The sequence below is a fragment of the Cornus florida genome, unplaced genomic scaffold (assembly GCF_030987335.1).
Source record: "Cornus florida cultivar Cherokee Brave unplaced genomic scaffold, ASM3098733v1 CherokeeBrave_3.0.0_Hap2_Chr10, whole genome shotgun sequence".
In the NCBI taxonomy this organism is placed as follows: domain Eukaryota; kingdom Viridiplantae; phylum Streptophyta; class Magnoliopsida; order Cornales; family Cornaceae; genus Cornus; species Cornus florida.
Window position 1 is genome coordinate 84,946,743 of NW_026775580.1, and position 21,978 is coordinate 84,968,720.

The 21,978-nt window shown below is 32.7% G+C and overlaps 1 protein-coding gene and 1 long non-coding RNA gene across 2 annotated transcripts; both read left to right on the forward strand.

The window, feature by feature from the left end:
• The first annotated feature begins 14,367 nt into the window (after positions 1-14,367).
• On the forward strand, positions 14,368-17,032 carry LOC132279574 (uncharacterized). Its single transcript, XR_009471352.1, has 3 exons — positions 14,368-14,715; positions 14,991-15,037; positions 16,710-17,032. It is a non-coding gene; the product is annotated as an uncharacterized LOC132279574 (long non-coding RNA).
• A 1,917-nt stretch (positions 17,033-18,949) lies between these two features.
• LOC132278646 (cell wall protein IFF6-like) lies at positions 18,950-19,806 on the forward strand. Its single transcript, XM_059780485.1, has one exon. The coding sequence runs from the start codon at positions 19,081-19,083 to the stop codon at positions 19,591-19,593; it is 513 nt and encodes a 170-aa protein (XP_059636468.1). The 5' UTR covers positions 18,950-19,080; the 3' UTR covers positions 19,594-19,806.
• Positions 19,807-21,978: the final 2,172 nt, after the last annotated feature.

The window sequence follows — 21,978 nt, forward strand, 5'->3', positions numbered from 1 at the left end:
TATATACAAGGTTAGGTAAATACTTTAATACGTTATGGTTTGGTATGATATGAAAACAACAGTTTTGGTATTGGTATATTTTTAGTAGAAATCGGATCCATGTTTGGTAACGATTGTTTTGTTTTTGATAATTATATATCAGAAACATATTAACACGTTTGGTATTGTCATGCATTTTAAAGAATCCAAAAACAAAACACGTTTGGGATTAGGTATTTTGTTATCAAAAATTCTGAATCAATAACAGAATACATGTTTGGTAAAGAATGTTTTGTTTTTGTTTTGAAAAGTTATATATGTGAATACAATTATAAGTTTATATGTAAATAGTTTATTTTTCTTTATGATTTGAGATAATTTGTTAAAATTAAAATATATATATATATATATTCTGCATTAGAGTTTGGAAAAAAAAATTATGAATAAATTTATATGTATAATGGCAACCAAACTACAAATCTTAAACTTTGTAATAATGAATAAATCTTCATAAACATGATTAATAGCAACCAAATTACAAATCTAACTTTGTAATAACCTTTCAATGAGAACAGATCTTTGCACTCCATTTATCTTTTTCTTTTGGCTTGCATTCCATTTAACTTTGTTTTGTTTCATATATATATATATATATAAATTCATGATAAATGTGAGAGAGAGAGATCCTTGTAGTTGAAACTAACAAGAAACAAAGTCAAAACGTTGATCTTCTTAAATTGGTCAGAGTTGAGATTTGGTGGACATTGAAGCTTGTGAATAGTTTTACTTCACTTAGATTAGTTTGAAATTTTGTAGTGGAGGTCCTTCAAATTGGTAATTTTTTTTTGTTTAGTTATGAGACCATTTCCCCTTTTCTTGAGTATTTATTTTGATAACGGACTTGTGAATATTTCATACAATATCCAACCATAAGCAGAATTGATAAATATGAATAAAGATTAAAAGTAAGCAATCAAGGAAGATCCCTCTTACAAGACTGAACAACATTCACATATATACTTCCACGTATAGTTTTGCTTTGTACATCATAATCTTAAGAACTTGAGTGTTGCACCATTCACATATATACTTCCACATATAAGGAGCTAAACATTCCTTAAAAATAATATATGTGTACACACACACTTCATTACACTTACATAAAATGTACACACAACTGGAGATCACTAATATTCATTCCATAAAATGTACACCCACTTTTTTATACTTGCACAGGCCTCCATTTGATTAACTTAGAGATCATTAGCTTTCTGGAATTGCAGCAACTGGAGAATGCTTCGTATCAATCCCACTGGTGCCACTGCCTACAACTTACTATCATGTCCTTCAATGTAGTAGCAAAAAATGAATTTGAATGTAAAACAAGACATTACCTATAATACCAAAATATAAAGCAGAGTTAAATTTAATTTAATTTATTTTATTTAAAAAAAATCCGGCATGATTTCCCCTTAAAAATGGACATTTTCAAAATTTCAAAACACAATAAACACAAGGGACACCACCTACAAAATTAATTCAATAAGGGACACCGCCCACAAAATTCATTTAACAAGGAACACCGCCCACAAAATTCATTTAACAAGGAACACCGCCCACAAAATTATTTCAATAAGGGACACCGCCCACAAAATTCAATTAACAAGGACACCGTCCACAAATTTAATTCAAGCAAGATATATCTAATCTTCTTTCAGGCTAAGCTGCAAATTTGGAGTGTAAATGACCTCATGCAAAACAAAATACATGAACAACATTAGAGAAAAATAAAATAACACACGGTAGGAATGAAATAATTAGAAGTAGTAAACAAGTTATATCTAACCTTTTTTCAGGCTAAGCTGCAAATTTGGAGTGTAAATGACCTCATGCAAAACAAAATACATGAACAACATTAGATAAAAACAAAATAACACACGGTAGGAATGAAATAATTAGAAGTAGTAAATAAGATATATCTAACCTTTTTTCAGACTTAGTTGTAAATTTAAAGTGTAAATGACCTCATGCAAAACAAAACACATAAACAATATTAGATAAAAACAAAATAACACATAACACACGGTAGGAATGAAATAATTAGAAGTAGTAAACAAGATATATCTAACCTTTTTTCAGGCTTAGTTGTAAATTTAAAGTGTAAATGACCTCATGTAAAACAAAACACATGAACAACATTAGATAAAAACAAAATAACACGTAACACACGGTAGGAATAGAATAATTAGAAGTAATAAACAAGATATATCTAACCTTTTTTCAGGCTTAGTTGTAAATTTAAAGTGTAAATGACTTCATGCAAAACAAAACACATGAACAACATTACATAAAAACAAAATAACACGTAACACACGGTAGGAGTGAAATAATTAGAAGCAGTAAACAAGATATATCTAACCTTTTTTCAAACTAAGTTGCAAATTTAGAGTGTAAATGACCTCAGTAGTAAATTTTACAAATGCCCTAAAGCTCACTCCCAAAATGACAGAGAAGAGAACGCAACAGCAACTAATACGCAGTTCAAAATATACCATTTAAGTATATATTATATACCAAATGAAACACAGAAAATTAACTAAATACATATTACATGTCATATATTACAAAAGATGGAAGTTTATTGAACTTCATCTTTCAATAACAACGATAATGAGCAACAAGAGGACAATCACAATAAACATGATTGTGATAGCAAGACATCTACAACCTAGGAAGAGCATGTACTTCTATCTACATTGTTCATTTTGAATCATTGCAATGACTCTGTCCAAGTTAGATTGAACCTGTTCTTTAACTTGTGCACCTTGGTGCAACTCATCCACCCACATAAATGCATTCACATGTGACTACAAGAAATATAAATTATACAATTAAGAAACAGTAACAGAAATAGCACCTAAAAGTTTAAAACCATACCTCCCGAGCTGGACACTTATAGAATTATCGACCATCATTTTTTGGAGTTCGAGCCCTATACAGATACATAGGACCTCTACCACATGCACATTGTGGTCGCTCACCTTCAAGCATGTACATAAGTGCCCCTACAAGTACTAAAGCATTTAATATTTGATGTCCTAATATAATTAGTTATTACAGTTATCCATAAATAAGGAGCATCTGAGTTTAATTTACGTAATATAATTAGTTATTACAGTTATCCATATTAAAATTCTACACACTATTAGACAGTTTTATAATTAGTGATTACAGTGCTCCCAAATTAGGTTGGTAATACCATCACGATAAATATCCATCTGCCGTATCTGTGTATTAGTAGCACTGACCACTTGAACATCGTCATCCACATCAGGTTCATTTGGTGAAAATTGAGGGGTTTCAGAATCAAAATTTTTATCAGATTCACCTTGGGATCTTATGAAATTATGCAATGTACAACAGGCAATGACAATAAGAACTTGAGTGTCAAAGTGATAAGGGGGCAATTGCTTCAATATAGCGAATCTCATCTTTACCAACCCAAAACATCGCTCTATGATATTCCTCAATGATGAGTGCTTAAAATTGTACACCTCTTCTCTACCACGTGGTCCTCTAGTATGTCTACGATATTCCTGCATGTGGTAACGTTGACCCCGGTAAGGGGCCAAAAACCCCAGTTGATTGGCGTACCCAGAGTCCACTGAGTAAAACTTATCTGTCATGTTAAGTACGTTAAGTATTAAAATTAACGTATTTGTAATGTTAAATGCATAAATATGGAAAGGTAATATTTTTACCTTCGGGTGGTGATGGAAAATTGAAATCCTCATTCTGAATGCACTCATTTAAAATCTTCGAATCATTAGCAGACCCTTCCCACCCTGCTAGAATGTATGTGAATTTCATATCAAATGAACACATGACCATGACATTTTGGGTCGTATCATCCTTTCTACCACGAAAGGGTATTTGTTGGTCAACTGGTACTACAACATGGATATGAGTACCATCTATGGCTCCTACACAATTCTTAAAGTATGGGTAAAACTTTGGATTGTTCTTTATCTCTTTAGGAATTTCATTCAAATCTGGGGGAACAATAATCTTAGTCCCTAACTCACAAATTAACTTTAAGACAGTATGAAGTGATATGAAATTGTGGATGTAGAGTGTTGGAATCTTTCAGCAACGACACGATTCCTTTCATTGTGAGTCACGATAAGTAGGAAAATTGCAACTTGTTCTTCTACCGTTAGAAATGTTGAATCCTTCAATCCTAACAATTTCAACTCACGACACAATACCCTAAAGGTGTTGGGGTACATCCGAAAATTTTCATAACACCTATCTTCATGTCCATTTAAGAGCTCGAATATGTAATCTTCCCTTTGTAACATGGAATCCCTACAACGTTGCTTATCAAAATGTTTATGATAGTACTCATATACGGTTGCGATAAATACAAGAATTTCCTCCTCATCATCATAAATGGTTAATATTGTCCTTATATCCATAGCTACTATCCTATTTAAGAATAAACAGAAGCAGTTATTGTAATAAAAATTAAGCAACATGGAAAAGACATACCAAATCATACAATTATCCAGCAATAATGTAAAAGCAATAGATATAGAACATAAATAGTTATCCAGTATTAATTTAAAAGCAGTAGATAGAGGAATTAAATGCAGTCTTCCAACAATAATGTAAAAACAATAGATAAGAAAAATTCATTATAGTCATCCAACAGTAATGTAAAAGTAGTTATAAAACAGTCATCCAAAAGTACATAAAAGTAAGATACCGAATAAATCACAGAGGCTGATTCATCACCCACCCAACCTTCCTGTCATCAGGAATGCGAAGAAATATGTCCCTCCACACCTTGTCCTCACCAAACATCCTTATGACCTTAGCATAATGGGTATCATCAATCCCCACTAATGTGTTGATGATCTTAACGCACTCTTCAAGCTGGGGATCCATTTCTTTTTCTTTTTTACTGGGAGATGTCACTTCAGGCATTTCGGTAAATCGAGATGGTTGACAACTAGAAGATGATTTTGCTACGGCTTTTGCAATTTTATCAGCTTTCGCGTTCCCAATATTAGTCAAACATTCAATCACTAAAGACATTGTTTCTAAAAAAGTTTATTTCTTCTGTTTTTTAGCTACAGGTTTGGGAGTAGGACTAAGGTCAATAGGTCCTTCTACATTAGGTCGTTCTACATCAGTCATGCCTGCATTGCCCTCAATGTTATGAATTTCAGCTTTATGTGTTGCACTTGAGGCATTGTTAGCACTTGGTGAGGTTTGGGTGGCTTTGTAGAAGGATGAACATGCTTGCCAGTAGCATGTGTATTCCCAAAAATCCTTACCATCTGCTCATAATTCTTATACCCCTGTTTTTTTTATTTTTTTGCCATGCTCATAATTCTTACAATTATTGTTCATCAAACCCTTTTAATACTAAATCACTAATTACTAACTGTATGTATGGTAAATAGACACGTATTGAAATACTAACCTTGCACAATCGAACCCATCTTTCAGCTTCCAACTCAATCATCCCAGTTTCACTGTTGTACCCTACACCAGTCTCAGATAATATTTGTTTGCAATCTTTATACAGTGCTCTTATATTATTGAATTTTTGTCTACATTGGTCCTTCGTGTACTTCTTTCCAGTTTCCAATAACATTGCGTCCACAATATGTGTCCACCCATTTGGATTAAAAGTCGTGCCTGTACGATTTCCTTTTCCAACCTCTTCCTCCATCAAGAGCATGAATTTCTCTTGATGGGCATCACACCAAACAGCGGCATCGGCCTGTTCAATAACTACAACATCATCACCATTCTCACCATCAAGAGAATAAATGTCTCTTGATGGGTATTGCTCAACATTGTCATCGTTCATGTCCATCTGATTATTATTAAGTAATTGAACAGTTTAGTACATTGAATTGTGTTTTGACTCATAATTCAACACGTCAATGATAAGTAAAGAAGGTACTGTCTATAAAACACTTCAATAAGGGGCAAAAAAGAAGAAAAAATGAATGAAAAATGTAATAAAACCTCAAAGTTGTTTTTGTGTGTGTGTGTGAATCTGAAGAATAAATTTATTTTCTTACAAAGTAACACACAAATACTTTGCTCCTATGAAAAAAAAAAAAAAAAATTGGATCCTCATCCTTTTACTTTGAGAGAGAGATGAGATAGAACCCGTGTTTTATCAAATTCATAGACATAACACAATTCAAAGAACTTCCACAACGCATTTCTAGATTAATCAAAGTCAAATTCGAAAATTGAAGTATACTAAATTATACAAGCCTTATTTATAAGTTGATTTAATCCTTTGGAAACATCCATTTCACCTAAACTACACCAAAACTAGAGCTACTCACTCTGAGTACCATCACAACGAGGGCAGGGAAGGGAAGGAAGTAATTACAGTTTTGTAAAATATGACTCATACATTACGGGATCTGTAAAGAAGAACAGGTGCAGAAATATAGAATCTTACAAATACGGAATACCAATAACATAATTAAAAAAAAAAATCCCACTTACAGAAACTGGAAATCGAGAATACATACAAATAAAGTCTTAATTAGGGTTAGGGTTTCCTAGTGCCGTTACCTGCAGCTCCTTCAAAGACTGGTTGCACAAAAGCCTCGAACTACCTCGCACAACGACTAAACTGAGAAGGGTTGAAGTTGAAACCACAAAATCGCGTCAAAGATATGCGCGAAAACAGAGACAAATTAGACAACAAACATAGATCTAAGAATCGAGAATACCAATAACATAATTAAACAAAAATCCCACATATAGAAACTCGAAATCGAGAATACATACAAATAGAGTCTTAATTTTAGGGTTAGGGTTTCCTAGTGTCGTTACTTGCAGCTCCTTCAAAGACCTGGTGTTGCACAAAAGTCTCGAACTACCTCGCACAACGACTGAACTGAGAAGGGTTGAAGTTGAAACCCCAAAATCGCGTCAAAGAGATGCGCGAAAACAAAGACAAATCAGACAACAGAGAGGTACGACAACCACTGGTTTGATGTTAGATCTACAAACTCTCGAAGATCTTTGCACAACCTTTGTATATCAAAGGTAGACAACAAATAGCCCCAAATCACCTCTCAGACATGCGGGAGAAGAGAGAGAAACGAGAGGCACAAATGACCTAATTTGAGAAAAAGTATGTTTTTATACCTCATATCACCGCTACAGTGTTTGGTATCACTTGATACCAGCGCTGCAGCATTCGGCCCAATCTGATACCGCCCCTACAGTGCAAAATCAACCAATATCAACAAATTCTTGATATTAGTTTTGGCCCAAATCTGGTATTGTTGTTTTTACACTATTCAAAACCAAATCAACCCACACCAAACGAGATATGAGCCTAAAACCGAAACAAAAACCACAAAACCAATATCGTTTTGGCCTTCCGAACAAGCCCTAAGGCTATGTTTGGTACTGTGAAAAAGAAAACATTAGTTAGTGGGGAAAAAATAAAAAAGAAACATTAGTTAGGATAGGATTAATTGTTTGTTGTGTTTGGTTGATTAAGAAAGGAAATTCCAGTAATCAAATTGGGAAAAAAAAAAAAAAAAACTATTGTAATAAATTTACAACCATTCCTTTTTTTTTTTTTTTTTAATAGAGTTTTTTTTTTTAATTTTTTATTTATATATTAAACTAAAGACAATTATGATATTAACAAAGTTTTATATAAAATATTAGTATTTCATTTCCTTTCCTTCCATTTTCTTCTATTTTGTAAAGGATAACAAAATTTATTTGATTACTCAATTCACCGTTTAATTTTGAATGCATTTAACGCTTATTCAATCAAGTGATTAATGATTATGATAACGCACTTTGAATATTACTGAAAACGATAAGCGCCACTTAAAATGTAATACAATTTTAAGTGATTTGAAGTGACATAAACATCATTAAATACTGAACGCCTGAAAATTGAAAAGATATCAAAAAATGTTTATTTGTTAATTACTACTTAAAAACTTCAACATTTAAATTCATCTCTTAAAATTTTCAATTTTTATCAAACAACACCTTATTCTATCCGTCCAAATCCTTCATTTTTTCCTTTCCTTTCTATTCAACATTTCCTACCAAACACATTTTTTTCTTTTTTCTTTTTTATTTCTTTCCATTACCATTCTTTTCCTTTTCTTTCCATTCCATTCCACCAAACTGACCCTGACTGATTAATTGGTTGATGATACCGATAATGTGGTATCATCGACACTTTAACAAATTAGTATGGTTAGTTTGTGTTTGATAAAACTAAAAATTAAATATTGAAAATTTTAAAGATTGAATTTTAAGTGTTGAAATTTTAAAGCGATGTACTTAATTTGATAAGCGCTGAATTCATTCAGAATTAATAATTATTGTTAGAGTAGTTGTAGCTTACTTGATACAATTGTTTTTATTTTTTATTTTTTTGTCTTTTCCGACTCCATTGGATTTGATCAGGAACTGTTTGATTGAAGTCAAATACAACAAGCGTTGCTAATAAGCATTTTTGTTTAATTGAATCTAATTGGATAATCCAATGATTTTAGTCAAGAGTGTAACTCTTTGATTAAAAATAATTAATGTCAAAAGAGATATTTGAAGAATAAAAATAAAAAATAAAGAGAGAGAGAGAGAGAGATATACATATATATTAGAAGAACAAAAATAAAAAATAAAGAGAGGGGGGCGGGGGGGGGGGGGGGGGGGGGGGGTCATTTCAATGTATTTGTAATTTTATTTTTTCAAGCAAAAAACTCCCCCTATGTTTTTTTGGTGACTCTAAGCACTTTAACATTTTTTTTTTTTTTTTTTTTTTTTTTTTTTTTTTTTTTTTTTTTTTTTCACACACTAGGGATGGCAATGGAACGATTTGGAGCAGGGAACATAACTCATATCTTTATCCCTGTTTAGAATAGCTACCACAACCCCTGACCCAAAATCATTTATTAAACGGGGCGGGGCGGGACGGGACGGATTTTGTAAAGTATCTTTGTAATTGCAATACAAATTTAACGAAAGTAAATAATAAAGCAAGATTTCAACTATGATCATAATTATTTTTCTCTTATGCGAATAAAAATAAAATTCAACTTCTCAATTGAAACTTAAGATTAAAATTATTTTTTGAATATTAAAATAATATATAAAAGTTTTCAAATTAGAATAATACAAAAGAATATTTAGTGATTGTAAAAGAATAAATTAGTATTTGCTTAATATATACCTAATATTATTGAATATAAAATAAAATATATAATATTATTGAATATTAAATAAAGTATAAGGATAAAATTATAATTTAGCAATATAAACGGGTTAGGCCATGATGACCTTTCTCATCTCCGCCCCGTAACCATGTGGGTTTTCAATCATAATTCCATTCCCATCCCAAAATCATTTAATCACTCCCATAATCATTCTAAACGGATAGGGTATTTTATCATCCCTATAAACACTAAAACTTAAGCAACACAATAAAAACTACCATGGTTTGGAACTAATGATTGGCTCTGTCTATAAATATTCTAGATTTATTCATAATCATCAAATATCTCTGGTATTATTTCTACTTTTATAGTCATTCTATATACAATTTTAAAATATTGCATTTTTCGTTATTTAAATCGTGTATCTTCATCACTTATAGTGATTTATTATTTAATGAATGACTGAAAACTGATCCACCGTCAAGAAAAATCAAATCTTAGACCTGAGATTTTTTTTCTTCTTTCTTGACAACGGAGCTAAAAGGCCCCAAAACAAAAGCAAACTAAACACCACACAACTAACCCCCAACATCCTCCTGTGCAAGCTGCTAAATTGAAGAAGGAATCGACGATAAAAGGTGATCCACCTGGGGAAAAGAGGAAAATAGCTGAGCCAAAGCATGAGCAACCCCGTTGCCAGAACGACGAACATGAGACAAATACACTGACTGAAACAGCTGTAAGTCCCTCCGAATATCATAACAGATGAAGCAATTTCAGATGGTGCCACAGTGTCATCATTCAGCACCCCTTCAACAACAGCCTTAGTATCAGATTCAAGCCAAACACAAGAAAAACCCAACTCCGAAGCCCAAAACACTGCATGCTGACAAACAAGAGACTCAGCAGCCAGAGCCGAAGAGGCAGGAAACTGTGGGAAAACAACCGCCTGAAGAACCATGCCGCAGAAATCATGAAAAACTGCCCCACCCCCTCCCAATGGCATACTCCTAGAAAAGAAAGCATCGAAATTACATTTGACCTGTCCAACCAGAGGCGCAATCCAAGAACCCACCAACTGAATGGATGAAGCTAAATGAAAAGCAGAACAATAAGACTTGGCGTCATGAAATTCCCAAAAACTTGCTACCGCACGCTCGACAACCAAGTCAGCCCCCATAGCACCCCTTCAAACACAAAATTATTCCTCGCCTTCCAAATACCCCAAGCACAGAAAGAAATCAAACTAAGAACCCCCGCCGAATCAGACGAATTTGCAGCTACCTGAACAAAAAAAGACCAACCTTCCCAAAAAGAAGAAATATTAGAATCAGAAAAATCAAAATGGAAAGGTAACAGCTTCCAAACCTGTAAACAATGAGGGCACATGAATAACAGATGCATCATAGTCTCCTCCGTACTACCACAACGAGGACACAACGATGACACACCACAACCCCTCGCCTTCAAGGATACCGCAGTGGGCAGTGCTTGATGACAGCATCGCTAAAGGAAATGTTACACCTTAGATAAAGTCTGACAACGTCATATAGAACTCCATGAACCATTAGACACCTGAACACCTAAAAAATTAGTCATCGATAGAGCAAGCTGAGAAGCTGAACGAACAGAAAACAAACCAAACTTGTCATGTCCCCAGATTGGAACATCTGGTTTATCCCAACGACTAATATGCAATTTCATAATTTCTCGAACCACAAGAAGAGAAAACAAAAGATGCAAGACATTCTCCTTCCAAGTACGGGTAGTAGAATCAATTAAATCAGCCACCCAGAAAAATGGAACACCATGTGCCAGAGGTGGATTCTTCTGAGAAAGCGTAAGAACCCAATGATCATCCCAAATACGAGTAGAAAGACCATTCCCAATCAAATACTGAGATTTTTTAAAATACCAAAATCAAATGACTTACCTATTTAAGCTAATCCCTTAAACTTTCAAACACTCTACCTTTTTGTTATGTAAGTAGAGAAAATATCACTAATACATAGGGGTCGCTGGTGGTCAAACTATCTTTTTTCTTCTAAAGATCCTTATACACCAAAAAGTACTGGCATAAAGCAAGAGAAAATTATTATATTATAATTTATAGATTGTTAGGACCCGCCCCACATAATGTAGAGACCGTGTATACACGATTTTTAAAATGCACACACATCTATATATATATAGTTACGACACATATAAATGTTGAAAACTTCTGCTTTCAAATGATGTAAAACGTAACACACGAATTGAGTCAATTAGTTGTTATTTCTCATATTATTTACTCATTAGTTGACTTATTAATATTGTGCTTATTTTTTTTATTTTTTATTTTTTTATCATTCAAAGGTTCAAAGTCCAAAAGCCAAGATGGCCGTACAGACATAAAGTCAAGCCAGAAAAGACATACAAATCTTGAAGCAAAGCAAATAAATGAAGAACAGACTCCAGATTTATGAAGGAAACAGAGCCCAACACTCTGCAAATGAAACCACCATGGGAGAACGCAACAAACTGGAGAGACCGAAAGGGCTGGCCATCAGCACGGCAACCACTCTAAAGTTACAACCACAAGGCGCTCTGACACACAACAAACCCCGCACAAGATCAAATCAAGGGGGAAAAGATTAAATCGAGGTAGGGAAAACCAAAACCGACCTAGATCAAAGATCTAATCGGAGGAAACAACAGATCCGCCTATGTGATCCGAAAACGAACCGAACATGAACAGATCTAGCCGAAGAAAAACAAAAAGGGCATAAAAAGACACCCACTCCCATTGAAGCGAGTACGGAGGCAGAGTGATGAAGAAGACGAAGGGGTTAGAGAGAGAAAGGTAGAGAGAGGTGGGAGAGAAAGTTAGGGCGGCTCTTCATGGCTTTGTCCAATATTGTGCTTATTGCGATAACTATTATATACTGAAATACATTGGTTATTTAAGTCCCCACGTCAGTTGCTCGATAGCATGAGCTAGTGAATAATCCAAGCGTTATATGCAATAATGTTTTGTGTGTGCATGGTCGACAGAGCCAACAGGGGCCCGAGGGCACTTGCCCCGACCCATGTTGGCCTATTAAAATTTCTTACTTTTTATGTATGTAATTGATGAAATACTCTAAAATACCCTCATTAAAATTGTTTCTCTTTAATAAAAAATCTCTCTAATTTTTTTCCATCTTATTCCCTTGCTTCATTTTCTTTTTTCAATGTTACTTTAATTTTTTTTTCCTTCAAAGTTCTCTCATAACATATATTTTTTTATTGAAAATTTTATTTTATCACATGTTAATATATAACTGAACCAAAATTCTAACTCCGTTCGTGCCTGTGTGCATGTACTATTTACTTAATCTATATATTAAGAACGTGCTACTTAGGCAAAAATTATATGCGCCTAAGTATCAATTTTCAATGTTAATATTGAATTTATAAGGTTAAGGTCTTTCTTATGACGTTGAGTCTCTTTTCATAATTCATGTGAACCAAATGACAGGACGGACCTACATATAGATTAGGGCTTTGAAATTTTTTTTTTCCTAATATACCTTACTAATTATTTATTTATTTTTAGTTATATACCCTTAAAATATTATTATTGCTACTTTGAAACTATTAAAAAAAAATAACATTATTGACCCTCACTTAATGGTATGGTCTGTCCCTGCCAGATACTATCTCCAATTCAATCAATAATAGGATTCTTGAGTAAGCTTCTTTTTTTTTTTTTTTTTTTTTTTTTTTTTTATTTGACAATGGCCTAAATTGAAATTGAGGTCGAGTCTATCGGGTGGAGCATGTAAAATAAAGTACCAAAAATTGACAAGTTAGTTATTTTGTTAGATTTTAATATTTTTTTTCTTTGTAAATAATTTATAACAATCAAACACCAAAAAAATATATATTATTTTAAAAAAATATTTTATATCTAAACAAACAGAACCTAAATTAAGAGCAATTAGAGTGAGAAATCAAGAAAGTTACTACAATACCAGAAATTATATAAAAGAGATGAGAAAATAGACTCGAGATGAGAAGTCATTTCCTAATGATTATATCACATACGATGTAGATATTAAATTATTTGTCATTTGTAAAAGAAGAAAATAGTATGTGCTGACTAAGCTTGTCAGACAGTGGACTGCTGAAAAATATATTTACTTATTTAAAATCTTTAATTTAATATGCATATTAAAACAATAAAATAAACGCGAATGCCCAAGCCTCCTTGTTATTTTTGTGAGTCACCCCCTTCACACCCCTTTCCCACTTACTCAACATTTTTGTTATGAAAAACAAGTAAATAAGTAGAACAAAGAACATAGGCGAGCTACAATCAAATGATTTGATTTGGGCTCAGCCCATTCCCAATCTTCAAAAAAAATACTATTTTTTTAAGCCCACACCTAGTACAAAACCAATAGGTTTGTTGGACAGTCAAGCCCAATATGAAAGGACAGTACACTACTTGATTGTGGATTTTCATTTATACCCTTTCTATATATACATTTTAATTTTTTTAGAAGATTTCATCGAATAACTTGCACACTCATTTATTTCATTTCAAACTTAAAATTTTGGGAATTGGGGCACAATTTTTCATTCAAATTTTTGAACAAATAAATATATCACAAATAGTTAGTGGACTTACATTTACTTTAACCTAAAACTAGTTTGAACAAGCTCTAATTTATTTATTAGCCTAACCTTTATTCTTACACTTCTTCACATTACTTCGCTTTTAAGCCTTGCACATCCATACACATTCACAAACTGAATTAGAATATTAAATTTTTTTTTAAAAGACTAACAATAACACAATTATAAACTCAACACTCACCTTTAGAACTTGATGACTACAAATGAGAGTCTAACCTTTTATATAGACACACTTTTCTTTATAGACACTTAGGGCCGTTTCGGAAGCCCATATATGATATTGTTTTGATGTTTTGGTTTTGGTTTTTAGGCAATATCATGTTTGGAGTGGGCTGGTATTTTATAGTGTCAAAACATTATCAGAGTTGGGCCAAAACCCATATCAAAGAATTGGTGATATTGGGTGATATGATATTGGCGATATCAACCCAAACCAAAAACATATCACCCTCGTTTTTACTGTAGCGGTGATATCAAGTATAAAAAATTCGCATATCAGAATTGGCCCATTTTTCAGCCTCACTTTCTCTCTCTTCGCGCAGCTCCTTGGAGGCGTTTCAGAAGCGATAACTCCATACACAAACTCTTCCACCATCGATCTGGCAGATCTCCTCCTCCAGTTACCTCCTTCCATTTTCGCCTCTCGGTTGTCTGTCTTCTCGCTGGTCGGATCGAAGCCCTAACCTGTGAAAATGTTTTCCCTCTTTCCATCAAGCCTTTTGCAGTTGGCCATCGGAGCAAACCCTAACCCCTAAAGAAGAAACCCGAAGTCTGGAATCCTCCATTAGAGATGCGAAGGTATGTTCGGCGATTTGTAGACGACAGCTGCTGCTAGGTTTGTTTCCAATCTATCTCTCTCTGTATTTGTACACGTATATATATATATGTGTGTGTTTGTTTGTTTGTTCGTAAAACTTACTCGGTCGAGTAAAATGGATACATAAATTTTGATTCTTATTCTTCTCACTCCCTGACCCTCTTCAGCGATTAAAATGTTTATATATATATGTGTGTATGTTTTTTTGTGTATTAATCTGTTGTTTAATCGATTCTTGATTTTTTTTTTTCATTTGATGAATGCATGACTCATCTATGCGATTTTGATGTTAGAGTTGGGCCAGAGGAGTTCAATTTTTGAAGAGGATGCCTACGAACAGGTTAGGGATTTCAATTTTGTTGATGTATTTACGAAATTAGGGTTGGGCTTTGATGTGTAGTACAAAATTGGGGTTAGGGTGGGGAGGTGACGTCTCTTTTCCTTCTGTTTGGGGCATGTAGTATATAGATTTTAGAATTCAGAGTACATTTCTGGTTTTTTTTTCAAAGACTACATTTCTGTCAAATTACAACTAAATTAAGATAGATTATATATCTGTTTAATTATTTAGAGGAATCTTCAGAGATACTTTATGGGTGGATTGATGCGTTTTGAAAGTTGGACTTGATGGTTTTTCAAATTTCATTTTTCCTTATCGATTGACGATTTTAAAAAATGGATTAATACAGTTGTATCATCAAACCACTCGATTTTATGACATATATAGATTGTAGGTATGGTAGGTTTCGACTTTCTTGTTAATGGAGTGAAATTAATTGAAGAATTGTTAGAATTTAAATGAAGAGTTGTGTTGGAGAATGAAACCAAAAATGCTAATTTTAGAACTGAAATCTCTATACTTAGAACTGTTATCTTTTAAATTAAATTTTGGATATGAAAGTAAAATTGTTAATGAGTTAATAGGCTTTTGTTTGGCTCAAATTGATTGAATTTTGAAATTATTATGGATTTTCGAAGTTGATGTTAACATGCTGTCAAAACTGTTTTGTGGCAGAATTTTTCCTCTCTTTTCCTTCAAACCTGATTTAATCGGTAAGAAAATTTATTAATTTAAATTGATAGAAGAAAAATATACTCTTTAAGCTTCCAACGGACTTTGGTTTCATGCAAATTGGTTGAGAATTTTTTTTTTTTATGAATTTTCAAAGGGAAGTACGTGTTGCTGGGAAAAACTGTTTCAAACAGATTTTTGGGCTTCCTTCTGATATATTTGTTTATTGTAGGAAGTTCGTGAAACCCTAGTGCGAATTGATCTAATCCATATTTTTTTCCTTTCCTTTGTTTTTGATAGAATATTATATCTTATTTGGAAAGTTTGTTTCTCAGGTAAACTTTTGTACATCCCTATAATTTTTGTTAGTGTTTTTTAGTTGATTTTTATTGTGGGTATGTGATAGAATGAAGTGATGTTTTCCTTTCCTATGTGTGTATTTGTTTGTGCGTGCTAAGTTATAATGGGATCCCAATCACTTCAATAATAACTGCGTTACCATGAGTTGTTAATCCTGATTATTTTATTTAGTTTCTGTTTCAATTTGTTGAGTGTTGAATGCAAAACTTTTGATAGGTTGAATAACTTGAATTATATGCTCGGGGGGTCACGTGCCTTTAAGTGACCAATTTTGCAGTGTATAGGGGTCACCTGTCTTAAATGGCCATTTTTTTTTTTTTTTTTTTTAAATTTATTATTATTGTGCATAAATGGAGGTCAGGGAATTCTTCGACAATGTAATACTTCGAAGTCACGTAGTGTTAGAATATATATATCTTGTTGCATAAAGGTGGACAAAGATGATATTTTGGGGATATAAAATGCATCAGTTAGTAACATGAATTTAATATGCACCTATTCAATTAGTGTATGTGTGTGTAAATTGTGTCTAGTTTATGTTCACTATAAGTATTGTAAATTGTATATAGTTTATGTTCAGTGTGCTTCTACAAACTGCTCTTGGGTACTAAAATATATGTAGTTTTTCCTTGTTGAGCAGCATGGTTAAAACATGATCATTACAATGACTTTGATGTGAAAAGGATTGACAAAAACAATTCATGAAGGACATGGCAGTAAGTTGTGGGCAGTGGCACCAGTGGGATTTAGAGGAAGCATTCTCCAGTTACTGCAACTCTAGGAAGCTAGTAATCTCTAAGTTAATCAAATGGAAGCCTATGCAAGTATAAAGAAGTGTGTGTACAATTTATGGAATGAATTTTAGTGATTTCCAGTTGTGTGTACATTTTATGCAAGTATAATGAAGTGTGTGCACACGTATTATTTTTAAGGAATGTCTAGCTCCTTATATATGCAAGTATATATGTGAATGGTGCAACAACAATTTATTAAGTTTGTGATGTACAAAAAAAAAACTTGTGGTTAGGTGTGTTATTTATGATTGATTAAAATCTTACAAAAAAATTTCAAGTACTTGTTTGGATGGCAATAATTTTTCTATCAGGTTGTTTGATGGCATGCCTCTCTTTTTATTTTTTTATTTTTGTTGGGGTGATTTATTGTTAAGTCTTATAAGAGAAGGATCTTCTTTGATTGCTTGCTTTTAATCTTTCTTCCTATTTATCAATTCTGGTTATGGTTGGAGATTGTATGAAATATTCAGAAGTTGGTTATCAAAATAAATATTCAAGAAAAAGGAAAATGGTCTCATTAGTTAACAATAAAAATATTAGCACTTTGAAGGATCTCCAGCTGAAAATTTCAAACTAATCTTAGTAAAGTAAACCCATTCACAAGCTTCAATGTCCACCAAGCCTCAATTCTGACCAATTCAAGAAGATCAACGTTTTGACTTTGCTTCTTGTTAGTTTCAACTACAAGGATCTCTCTCTCATTCATAATGAATTTATATATATATATATATATATATATATATAAAACAAAATAAAGTTAAATGGAGTGCAAGCCAAAAGAAAAAGATAAATGGAATGCAAAGATCTCCTCTCATTGAAAAATTGTTACAAAGTTAAATTTGTAGTTTGGTTGTCACTAATTATGTTTATGCCTCATAAACATCCCACATGATCTTATTTATACATGTAAATTTATTCACAATTTTTTTTCCCAATTCTTTAATGCAGAATATATTTTTTTTAACAAATTAACTCAAATCATAAAGAAAAATGGATTATTACATATAAACTTATAATTGTATTCATATATATAATTATTCAAAACAAAAATAAAACAGTCTTTACCAAACAGGAATCCTGTTATTGATTCAGAATTTTTGACAACAAAACTAACTTCCCAAACGTGTTTTGTTTTCGGATTCCTTAAAACGCATAACATTACCAAATACGTTTTTATGTTTTTGATATACAATTATAAAAAATAAAATAGTCGTTACCAAATTTGATTCTGATTTCTACTAAAAACATATCAATACCAAAACGGTTGTTTTCATATCATATCAAACCATAACATATAAACGTTATCGCGACCCAAACGAGCCCTTAGGATATGCTATCTAGAACACTCTTCCAAATTATCATAGATATTTTTAAACTAGAACTCTCTACTTACCAATCTAAACTATTCCAACGGGCAACGGCAGCGTAATAAAATTTAGGGGTACTGAGTTAAAAAATAAGAGAAATCTAGAATGACTGATTCTCAGATTTTGGAGTTGTCTTGATTTATGTAAAATTGAACCATCCAAGAATTGTAAAGAAAAAGAAAACGCTTTCCGGCCGTAAATAAGATGTAGTGGTTTAAACTTTGTCATGGCACATTCTGCTTTGTTAAATGGTCGTGAAACAAGTCAGATGGAACTGGTATAGTGCCAAATATTTTAGCTGCACACCGACCATAGCACTATCACAAAAAATGTACGTGAATGTTGTATATATGTAGGAATAAAACAAAATTTACAATAAGGTCAACCTGATCTAACGTACTATTCAAGATATATATATGTATGTAGATATATATATGTGTGTGTGCCTGTTTAATATAGGGCAGTCAATTAGTACATCCAATCATAGCCTGAGTGAAATCATATGGGTCGGTGTAACATAGAGTCGTGGCGGAAGCCCAAATACTCCCGGAGGGCATAGCTATCTCAGCCACAAGATTTGTCCACCCAAATCCCAAAAGTGCCAAATCACCACTTCCACTATGGATTATATTGCATATGCCACTAATCCTCCACTTCACTCCTGTTTTCTAGAGGTTTCATGCACCAACTTCAGCATCAACAACTATAAATACCTGAATCTCCATGCAATGGTCTCTAACACAATCACAATCCTCTCAGCTCATATCATATACTATATTTTTATCCAGAAATCAGTTACATTTTCATATCTTCCTTTCCGAAAATTCTTTAATCTATAGCATCACTATCAATGGCTGTGAAATTAGTAGCAGTTATAGCTCTGCTCCTTGCTACTTCTGGTCTTATATCTGGGACCAGAATTGCAAGGAAAGACTTGGGTGTGGATCTTGGTGGTGTGGGATTTGGTGCTGGAACGGGGGTAGGCTTGGGATTAGGAGGTAGTGGTAGTGGCTCAGGGTCTGGATCCGGATCTGGGTCTGGTTCTGGCTCTGGGTCAGGATCAGGTTCCGCATCAGGATCTGGTTCGGGTTCTGGGTCTGGAGCAGGCTCTGAAGCGGGTTCATATGCTGGGTCTAGATCCGGGTCTGGATCAGGATCAGGATCAGGAAGTAACCAAGGACGTGGATCAGGCCAAGGCCGTGGGAGTGGGAGTGGGAGTGGGAGTGGTTCGGGTTCTGGGTCTGGATCCGGACGCGGTGAGGGATATGGTCAAGGGTCTGGCAGGGGAAGCGGATCCGGAAATGGATCTGGTTACGGTGAAGGCTATGGGGAAGGTTATGGTGAGGGGAGTGGTGGCAACTGAGAACATGCATCCCACCATATAAAAGGAAAAATGAGAGTTAAAAATAGAAGTGTCACCATTTTGTATCTAAAATAAATATTGGTGGACTGACTACAAGTGATGTGTTTTAGTTCCTTTCATATGTGGACTTTTAGTTCACTAGTCTTTCTTGTGTGGTATGAATTTTCTATTCTTATTAGAAATACTACTACTACTACAATTACATTTCCCATCTCTTTCATGATCAATTTTCATTTACGGTTTTTTATTTTGTCATTTTGATATTATCTTTCTTCATTTAAGATATTAAAGGCTATGATTTTTAGCTGTGCTGTTATTTGGCAATGCTCGTATATATGATATCGACTTAGCAAGATCCTATTTTTTGTTGTAGGGGATTTTGTACTCCAAACATGAGATTGCGACATAAGGTAGGACTTATTCACGTCCGTTTACTCTTATTATTATTTGATAATGTAATCTTCACCCTTATGGAATACAAACCTCTTTGGTGTTGGAGAGTATCCAAATCCGAGATCAACTAAGATATGCTTAGGTTAAGAATAGACAGAGTCAAAATTAAGGCGTTTTTAATTGTATTAATGCTAAGGAAATCCTCAATTAATATCAGAAAATCGGAGAATTATTGACGAGTTCATGTATATATATTTTTGACGAGTTCATGTGGAAGATCTAAAAATACAAGTCTCCATGCTTGAGCTAAAACACCAACGAAGTACATTGAGTTTCTCGATCATTCGAGTTATTGGAAATAAATACAAGATGTGAACACCTTATACATATATCTTAAGTTCCTTGATCAAATGCACATACATATATATATATATATATATATATATATATACATATATATGCATTTGACAATATAATCTAATAGTTATGGTCTCGAATTAATTATGTCTTTTCAAGTATGTAATTTTTCTTAACAAGAAACTCACATACTTATTTGTTCGAAACTCAAATCTACAAATTTTCACCTTTCACTTTAAAACGCAGCGGTGGTATATATATTTGTATTCCTTTTAAATGGATATATTTCTCCCAAGCAATCAAGAACTTTAATATTTTCAAGGCAATTCAAAGCCTGGAATTTCTTGATAATCATAACAGGTAAGCAGGGAAAGAACTCTGTTGCATGTGTAGCACACTCAATCATTATATATACCAAATATAATACTTAAAGAATTAAAATAAAAGGCTTATCTTAATTACATAAATTTGGGTCATATATGATGGTAACTCAACTCTTACATATGCTGGCTACTACAGTATCTCTATGAAACAGTTTCTCTGTCTTACCTTCCAAAATTCCTCCTCCTCCCATCCTCTTTTTTTTTTTTTTTTTTGCACATTTAAAAGTGAAAATTAACGCTTTAGACTGTTTCAATAAATATTCATTGTAATTTCTTAACATTCAGATGTTTAATCGTTGTTTGTGTTTTTTTTTTCACATTTATAAAAAGTCTCATTAAATTAAACACATACAATTACTAATTAGCTGATGGTTCATATTCATAACGCATACTTAAAAATTTCAATCTATATATTATTTATAAAAGTGTATATATTTTTTGATTATTTCTAAACAAGTTTCACTCATTTGTTCATCAATTGTAATTTTTATTTTAATTATTAATATATAATCAAGTTAATAAGTATGCATTTATCTAGCATGAGAGGACAGTTACATTTTCTTTTTTTTTTATTTTTAATTATTAATATGTAAATAATTTAATAAGAATGCATTCATTTAGTATATCAAGAATTTCTTACATTTTCTATTATTTTATATCAAGAGAGGACTGTTACATTTTCATTTTCATTTGAAGAGATCATCTACAAAATTCATCTTATGTGTTTACCAATTGTAACTTTAACTTTTAATTATTAATATATAATCAAATCAATAAATATGCATGTATTAATTAGCATATCAAAAGTAACATTTTTATTTTTGTTTGAATTTGAAAAGTTCATCTACCATTCGTGATACAATCAATTTTTACATTATTATTCATCCAAAATTTGTAGTACATATGTCTTCTTTGAATAGCCAAAGATTGATTTTGGAATTGCAAAAAAAAAAAGCTTAAGCTCTACAACTAATCACGACATGATTTACAGGTATTATTTCCGTCTACATCTCATCACTCTTTATGTTTAACTTATCTCTTCTTGCTGGACTATTGATTTGCAATCTTTTACACCAATTTTATTTTCGTTTGTTTTACTCCAATATTTTTTTATCATTAGTTTTTAAAAATAAATTTCTGGAAAAAGTTATAGAAAATTTTAATATTAAGAGATCATCTATATTCATGATACAATCATTTTTTACATCATCATTCAGCCAAAATTTGTCGTCCATGCGTGTTCATGGAGTAG

What these genes read in the sequence shown, in the direction of transcription:
- LOC132278646 (XM_059780485.1), top strand. Translation starts at nt 19,081, where the DNA reads ATGGCTGTGAAATTAGTAGCAGTTATAGCTCTGCTCCTTGCTACTTCT.